General features: G+C 39.8%; 1 protein-coding gene across 1 annotated transcript; it reads right to left on the bottom strand.

The window, feature by feature from the left end:
* Window positions 1–1966: 1966 nt before the first annotated feature.
* On the bottom strand, window positions 1967–8533 carry LOC139149144 (ATP-binding cassette sub-family C member 4-like). Its single transcript, XM_070720714.1, has 2 exons — window positions 8387–8533; window positions 1967–7492 (listed from the first exon to the last, which is right to left on the bottom strand). The coding sequence occupies exon 2, from the start codon at window positions 7469–7471 to the stop codon at window positions 3752–3754; it is 3720 nt and encodes a 1239-aa protein (XP_070576815.1). The 5' UTR covers window positions 7472–7492; window positions 8387–8533; the 3' UTR covers window positions 1967–3751.
* Between the last annotated feature and the right edge of the window lie 688 nt (window positions 8534–9221).

Here is a 9221-nt window from a genome sequence, read left to right as displayed (position 1 = left end):
TTTCTGGTTTAAATAATTGTAAAAGCGCCTTGATCACATGTACTTGTGGATATGTGCGCTATATAAGAACCCAATATTATTATTATTATTATTATTATTATTTCATGTTGTTTTTCTGGTTGTACTGTGCAGAAATCATTGTCATAACATCAACGCACAATTTTCCTGCACTGAACAGATAGAAACAACACTTATTGTTGATCTTTGGTATGTACCAATTCTGATCAAATTTGAGTGACACCGTATTATTGCAGTATTTATAAAAAACTGGTAATATTACGGAAAAAAAAAAGCATATGATGTCCCAGTGGAAAACATTCAGCACTATGCATGATATTGGACTACTCGGTTGTTTCTGTGAAGATTCGGATGCATATATGCATGACATGTAGTGTTTTTGCTTTATTTGCATGAGGGTACCATTTTATGTTTGGGCAAACGTTTATTATTTATCTTGCTCAAAATTGCACATGTAGTCCCAGTGGACAGTTTATTATACTTGTATAAACACCCCTCAATGAGTACATTCCCATGAACTTGTTTTAGTTTGGTAGTAAAATCACAAAAATAATGCTAAAAGATATAGCTATTGGGTCTTTAATCTTGCTATCAAACTAACTTATTGCACCTCCTTATATCTACTGGTATATTTGAAGTGTGTCTTGGCAAAGAAATGGACTTGCTTAAGTCTGGTGCATGGTTCTTCTCTGATCGTATTTGGGATTGCTTGCCTGATAGTGTTTCAAAGGGAGTGCCAAGTACAACCTGGAACAAAAAGGGAAAAAAACAAACTTTCCAAGGTCAGATAATAATATCTTGATACAAAAGTCCTGTTACATCTATTTTCTTCTGTAATCCAGCTTGTCATGTTGATGCTTCCACCTTACTGTAGTTTTCTTTTCCAAATTTTCAAAATATGATTACCGGTCTGGCGGTGTTCAAATCAGAATAATGACGTTCTTGCCCATCACCACTACTTCATGTGAACAAATTAATTTTCTTAATTTCTGCAGATACATCTTTTCCGTACTCATGATTTAGTTAGATGCAATGAAAACTGATACCAATATTTAGTACAATATAGCTTTAGGATTGTGCAAATCAATTTTGATTCCATTAGTTGCAAACTCCTGCTTGAATGGTATTTTAATTTCTCTGTTTCTGCAAGTTTTGTTTGATTAAAGGGTTCTAGCTGCAACTTCCATCCCTATTTGATGCTTCAAGCATAGTCCTGTGTGCAAAGAGCATAGTGATGAGGAATATTGTGGAAGTATCATGTTCAAAGATGATGATTCTTTCTCAAAGGTGAATAGTCATTCATCAGTCTGCAGGTGTATCAGGCATTATTCATGTCTATGTTGAACATGTGAATATTGTTATTTGTAAAAACGTATGTTCTATCGTCAATTATATCATACCAGTATATTGATGGTGCAAATACTGCGATCTGATTGGTCGAGACGCGAAAAGGACAGTGGTATATTGGCAATATACCACGGCTGGCATACATGGAAGCTCTCAGGTTGAGCAAAAATCCGTTTATGACGTTCCACGCCAGAATTTCAATATACTGTTATGATATAATAGCAATAAATAACACCCATCGACAGTATACCACAAGATTTTGACCAGTTCACGACATATATGCAGGAGCGATAGCGAGTGCATATATGTCGTGAACTGGTCAAAATCTCGTGGTATACTGTCGCTGGGTGTGCTGTATTGCTTAAATAATACATTCTGAAACAGTGGTCTACTTGAATGAGAACTCCATTGTAGTATGGAATCTACTGTCAAATGCCGAAACGCAGAACTGTCCACTCTGTTGTAAACAGAAGCCAAACGTTGAGAACTGAAAGACATTGTGTTGCTGCCCCCAGTAATGTTGATCACCTTGGGTTTGTATCTTGTGTACATATACGATGCATATGCTGACTTTAATACCACACACAAAGAGATGTAAACATTTCAAGCAGAAAGAGCAAAGGTACTGACTTTATTGCAGGTCATATTATACTACGGTATTACACTATGTAAACTTTTTTTTAAAAATTAAAAAAAACGTAATACTGTTAAAAGCATAAGTTACACGGTGTGAATCCTGTAATATTACAGTGGTACTAAGAGCTGTGAAATGACACTCTTTGCTTTCTTCACAACCCCAGGTATTGGGTCAACCCACAATGTCACAATCTACATATCGTAGTCCCTGACTATGAGATTCATGCATATAAGGTTCAAGTTCAAAGACTTGTCTTAAGAGAAAAGTAAACAACTGAACCATCATAGAAAATCTTGCCAGATTGTGGTTACATGTAGTTCAATCATTGTAAAACAAATGCCCTGTTTTGTTCTATGAATTCTTGGTCTTGATATCTTAACCAAAGTACAGAGTTGCAATCTTTCCTGATTCAGTACTTTAGCCATACTTCAACAGATTTGATGGATATGTATCCAGTTTGTGATCCAAATAAAAAAGTCACTTAAGAAAATATTCTTGAAGTTGAACAGTGGTTTCAAAAAGTACAAAATAAGTTACACAAAGGATTCTGTAAATAGCACAAGAATTCGGCTGTAAGTAGTGACAATTTGTAACATATAATTCTTGTAACATTGTGAGGAACAGTGTCCAGTGGTTATAACGGTAACTTTATTAATCTGAATCTGTAATGTTTCCGTGATGGCAAAGTTGATGGTTGCCAATGAACTTTGGCAGTGCATTTGAAGTAAAGACAAGTCCACCTGAAGCTCTCATTGCTTAATCATCAAAATACAACTTCTTTTCAACGTCTGTCTCAGCTAATAAAATTCATAATAAAATTGTGCTAAAAAATTTCAGTTTTTCGTTGCTTATTTCAAAATTAAATTTGAAAAATATGAGTGCACTAATATGAAGGACACAAAAAAACCAGATGCCAAGGCTATCAGACATAGCCTATTCTGAGAAACTAAGTTATTAATGAGCAGAAACAACTAAGTATTCAAAAAGAATACAAAATTGCCCAAATTTTACACCAAGAAATTTATAATACATTCCTACGAATGTACATGTGAAATATTGAGACAATCATGGTCAGGCATTGCAGAGAGTATTTTTGACAAAATAATTTCAAATACAAAATTGCAAGTACCGTAATAATGTCATAAAATTCAATTATTTTGCATGAGAATATCTCCAGTGAGCAACATGTATCAAATGTTTGTTTTTTAGTTGATACTCAACTATGACTCTTGTCTACTCAAGAAATACTTTGCCATTGACAGCAGAGTTAACAATGCATTACCTTTGTTTTTATACTTTTGTCATGCAAATTTACAAAGCATATATCAAAAGCACAGAAGACCTGTCAGACATTTTTATTATTCTTGTGTGTGTCCATCAATATTTCACCAGTTGATGAAAAAGGCCACTACACAGAGAATGGTAAGAAATCACTCATCCATGAGATATTACTCACAGAAATACACAGTCAGTGTAGTGCCCTGCAAAGTCAACATCTGGCATTCTTTTTAGATAGAAATGAGCTTCTTTGACACCTCATTTGCAATGTGCTTGCTGTCAAAATTTAGTTTTTGTTCTATTTTTGAAGCTTATACTTACAATTTTGGTATGAAGTTTGACAGGGAGGAATAAATAAGACCATGCAGCTTCACTTTCAACAACAATTGCATTGCACATGGGCAATAATGAGTTTTTTGCAAATTTACACCTGATTTCATTTCAGATCCCACAGGCTACTTGTTTATCAAGCTAATGTACTGTAGTGACTTCGCCTATTTCATGAAGGCTACCATCATTGAAGCAGAAAATTCTATCACAGCTGAACAAAATGTCAGCAGATGGTTTGTCTGTGATAATGAACACAGTGCTGTCTGTCAGTTTCTCCTTGACAGTCTTCCTAATCAAGTCTCTAATCTGTGATGTCGGGGGATCAAACTCCTCCATGACAACCACCGGTGTGTTTCTGAGAATCCCTCGGGCCAGTGAAATCAAGTACTCTTGGTCGGGCTGTAAGCTCAAGTCTCTTTTCATGTCAGACTTGAGCTGTCTAGGAAGGCCAGTGATCACAGATTTCAAGCCTAAGAATTCCAGAACAGCCAATATTTGTTCTTGTGAATTGCTTTGTTGCGGATCAAGATTCTTCTGGATAGAGGTTGAAAACAATGATGGTTGAGCTGGGATGAAAGTAACCGCTCGCCTCTGACTGGTAGTACTGATGCATGATATGTCGACACCATTGATGCTCACAGAGCCATGACTTGGAGATAGTAATTTCAGCAGAATGTTGACAAAGACAGTTTTGCATGTGCCTCGTAGCCCTATCACACCGACTTTCTCTTTTGCCTTGATGCTCAGATTGATACCAGCAAGCAGACTAGCTCCACCATGGTTAAACGTAACATCATGGAACCTAAGCTCTGCCGTCTGACAAGTATACTCGCTCAAAGGCCGCGTCTCCTGATTTTGGCTGATCTTTCCACTTTGGCTAGCGTAATCCAGACACCATCTTAAATCTGGAGCATGACTATCCAGCTCAGCCAGGGCCTCTATCAGCCTGGGAATGCTGTCTATCACCGCCCAAAAAGTCATCAACATGATAGACACATCCTTGGCTGTCAATTCAAGCTTCCTGAGAGCAAAGCTTGTCATGAGTACAAGATATATAAAGGAAAGAAACTGAATTCTGACAGTCAACCAGTTGTGTGTGGCTCCGGCAATGAATGATGATGACATGGATTTATTCTGATGGTTGACAAAAGTTTGGTGAAATTGTTTTGCCAAACCCAGAGACCTGACAGACAGGAGTCCTTCCATTGTCTCCAACAAATGCAACTTCACTGAGCGTTGAATCTTGGCATCTATTTGCTTGATGTTTTGGTATGTTTTGATGTACTTTCTTCCAAAGAATGCAATGATCATGACATACAGTAGTGTCGGCATCAGTAATGCAGGGCAAACAACCACCATGAGGACCAGAGTTCCACAGATTGGCACTGTGACATCAGTGAGCCCCGCCAACAAGAATAATATGCTTTGGTCAACCTGTGTCAGACACCTCTTGAACTTTCTCAGATCGCATAAAGACTGCCGAGTTGGACCTCTCATGATTGTTCTCAGCATTTGACTGTGAATTCTTGATAGTGAATTCTTCAATATCAGCATCAGCGTCATGCTTTTGAAGGCATACAGCCATGCAAACATCAGCACACACTTGAAATAGACATCAACAGAGGCATTTGAGTCTGTAGCCTCAACTCGGAAATGCTGTTTGCTGACTTCCTCGGTGGTATTAAGCTCCAGTGGGTGCAGCACCACAGCACTGTGCCGGTCAACCAGGTCAAGAAGCAACCAATCGGACATGTGGAATGTAAACTGGCATGCAAACACAGCTGCTGTACATAGCAGCAGTACAGGCCAACTGGCTCCGACCCTCAGAAGCTGGGCAACACACAACAAGCTGTTACAAGGCTTCTTATCGTTCTGTTCATCTTCATCTGATGTGGGTCTTCTGCAGTTCATTTTAACTGTCCTTTTACCGTTTGTGTTGCCGTCCTCACTGATTTCCTTCATTGCATTAGTGTCTGAAACTTCCTTGCATGTTCCACATGCAGCAACTTTACCTTCTCTCAACACAATTATTTTATCTGCCATATCACAGTGTTCCTTTCTATTTGTCACAATGATACGTAGCTTGCCTTTGAGACCTTCCTTGATGCAGCTTGTGAACAGTTCATCTGCTTCCTCTGGTTCACATGAACCGAGTACGTTGTCAAGGAGATATGTATCTTCATCAGCATAAAGCGCTTGTGCCAGCTTTATCTTAGCCAGCAACGTCCCTGATATAGTGTTACAGAAATTGTCCCCCTTGCTCGCTTCACAATCACTGTCCAGTCCACAGGTTTCTATAACTTTTCTATATTTCTCCTCATCAAATTCTCGTTGGCAGAGAATGTTTCCTTTCAAAGTTGCATGGAAAATCCACGCAGTGTCAGGAATATACAGCACATTCCCGTTCACTTTCACTGTACCGAAAGTTGCTTCCACTTCCCCCGCTGCTGTTTGTAGAAGGGTAGTCTTGCCTGAACCAGGCAATCCCACCAGGCAGATCAGTTCACCTGCTTTAGCTGTGAAATCAACGCCCTGCAGCAGGACCCTGGGTTCACTGTCAGAGTCATGCAGGGGTCTCTGTGCAACAACTACATTCTCCAAGGACAGGTTTGGTTCATCAGGGGAGCTCTGTTTTGTGTGAATCCACGACTTTGATCTTGAGCAGTTCGGAACGTCACTGATTGACAAAAAGTGCTGAATAGTCACGGCGGAGTAAAACATGTCCACGGTACAGTCAAATGCTTTGGGAAAATCTCTTGCCAGGTCAGCATGCAACACATAGAAATATATTGAAGTTACAACAATGGTGTCAATAGTTAATGCCTGACCAATCATTGCACTGCCGACAACGCTGCATAAAATAGTTAGAGTATGCACCTGAGAAAACGAAGCATTGGACATCAGTATTGTTATCAACCCAGGCAACTGCAGACGATGAACCTCAATTGTTCGAAAAGTCTCCAGCAGCTTTCTAAACGGTTTGTCCCAGATGTTTGCTTTGATTGCGTGTATTCCCCTGACAACATCGTCCAGCAGTTTGTTTCTCTTTTCCAGGGCTACCTCAACCCTGTCCTTCACTTGAGAGCTGAGCTTGTTCCGGATAGAGTGGAGTATGGTAGTCACTGCGATGAAAATGACACCCGGCACAAACGGAGCTAGAAAGGAAGAGTGAACTTCGAATAGAAGGTAGAGTGCCCTGGAGACTGTGAAGAGTGAGATTGGAGCCAACCACACGGAGTGAATCTTTTCAAGGCCTTGGCTGACCTTCTCAGCATTTTCAGACATCAGCATAAACACTTGCTCATCATCCAACGCGTGCCTGACATCTTTTTTCATTTGCAGTACTTTCCTGTAGACCAGAGATGACAGGGATACCCTCACGCATATGGCCACTTTCCTTAGGGTATCAGAGAATGCATTGTGTAAAATACGGGTGAACAATGTACATATGCAGATTCCCACTGCACTGATCCATGCGTGCTGCTCTGTTACACTAATGCTTTCAGATCCCATGAAGTACCGGATAAAAGTGCCGACAAAGTATGGGAAAAGGAACACGGACAACAGATGCACTAATAAAACTCCACTTCCGGTTAAGTAGAATGCCCAGCGGTACAACCGATGTATAACGCCGAGGATGCTTGGCAGCCTTCTCTCCCTCTTTGCCAGAACTATCTCCTTACGCCAAGCTCTGAAGAAATCTAGATCCAGCTTTTCAGCAGGGAATCTCAACTTCACCTTCTGCAAGTCTTCATGGGTTAATGGCCGATGATTGGCAGCGCTAATGAGTGGAGAAAGCCACATGTAGAACAGCCTTGAAAACATGCTGGGGCTTCTTTCTGGATTTGGTCGGTTTTCCATTTCTGCCTATGACTTCACATCCTGGAAATGGAGAAAAATTAAAATGAATTAATAGAAAAGATACAGTGAGTTTAACCATGGCTCAATCATCTGTAGATGGTTGTGAAAACATATACTCATCATACTAAGCTAGTGATGAATTGCTGACATTAATTTTCTTTTTCGTTTGAATCTAATGTTTAATCATCATCAAATCACGATCTAAACTCAAGACTCATATATTATACTACCATATGCAGTGTACATAAGGATATTGAATTCTTTCTATGAAACCAATTCCCATTCTTTTGGTACAACCACGGTCCCTCCATGGTACAACACTGAAACATGGACGTGTAAAGGTGACCAATGCTGACAGACTTTGGTGTATGCCCACAAACAACTTTGTCTACGGTTTTCTAGAGGGACTGGGCGATGGCCGTGCTTACTGGCAAAACATCATACTTCAATTCAAAAAATGAAATACAGATTACATTTTATGGAAACTGGGTATATCCCATCAAGCATTTTTTCTTTCTATCACAGTCCTACTGTGCACCCTTCAGAGATTGACTGATAAACCCGTAGATGGAGGTAGAAGCGAGGGCTACCTCCATGGTACACATCAACAGTAAATTTACAGCGTTGGTTTATCCACTTAGTCCATACACAGTCCCCCTCTACTGTCTATGGTTAGTCTAGGGTCTCTCAAGAGTTTAGGCATTCGAAAACGGACGAGATACGGATATAACGAAACGCTAGAGAGCTTCAAGGCTATATCGTATAGGGTACACAAAGTTCACGAACCACATGCTCAGTCAGATTTCAGAGTCAATACACTTCAAATGCCATGCGACTACACAGGCGCCATACTTGGGCCACTTTGCGGATTTTCGATAAGCTTAACGCAGGAAGACGAATTAACCCGTCTCTTACCTGTTCTTCATCAAAATACACCGACATCAGTCGGAAATACAGGTGGTCCCACGCATGAGCGGGCATTCGCACATCCGCAGAACGAGCGAGGGATCTCTTCCTGAGAGAAGTCGAGAAACATGTCAACTTAAGATTTGCGCCCCCACTGGTGACCGACAAAGGTCAACATTTGCCGCAGAGGTTTGATTATGATAGGTCACTCAAGGTTACGATTGAGAACCCTGGGGACGACTGAAGATTGGTGGACGCACCTTTGGTTGCGAACTGAAAAGGCTTCCTTGTTGGGTCGAGCCTATTAAAATAAAAGTGATGGTATTATCAGTGGACTCTCAAGGTTTCTGACGGCGACTCTAAAAGCACACCCTTCAGAATCAAAAAGGTGGAGCGCATGTATGGCATTTCTTGAGTTCACTCATTTTATGTGACGAGCACAGTCATACATCTACCTTGGCATAAAGTTAAATATTACAGGAAAACTAAATAGAGCACAAATTGATTTGAAAACAGAGCTATGAAGGCATGTTTTAAATTGAGACAGTTACTCTTTGCAGAATCAAATATTCCAATTAAGGTCCATTTACAGATGTTTGATGCCATGATAAAACCTATTCTGCTATACTGTACAGAAGTATGGACTGCGGACATATGCACAAATGCAAAACCATACTCACAAACTTAACAAACACAATTGAAAAGTTGACATAAATTTTGCAAGCACATACTTAAAGTGAATAACAAAGCATCCAACATAGCATGTTTAATGGAACTGGGTAGATATCCTCTAATTGTTTCAAGCATAACACAAATGGTCAAATATTGGTTAAAAATAAGTAAG

This window comes from Ptychodera flava, chromosome 14, assembly GCF_041260155.1.
Source record: "Ptychodera flava strain L36383 chromosome 14, AS_Pfla_20210202, whole genome shotgun sequence".
Lineage (NCBI taxonomy): Eukaryota > Metazoa > Hemichordata > Enteropneusta > Ptychoderidae > Ptychodera > Ptychodera flava.
The sequence above is the reverse complement of the archived record's forward strand: the minus strand, read 5'-3'. Positions and strand labels throughout refer to the sequence as shown.

Coding starts and splice junctions, on each gene's coding strand:
- LOC139149144 (XM_070720714.1), bottom strand. CDS start 7,471: ATGGAAAACCGACCAAATCCAGAAAGAAGCCCCAGCATGTTTTCAAGG.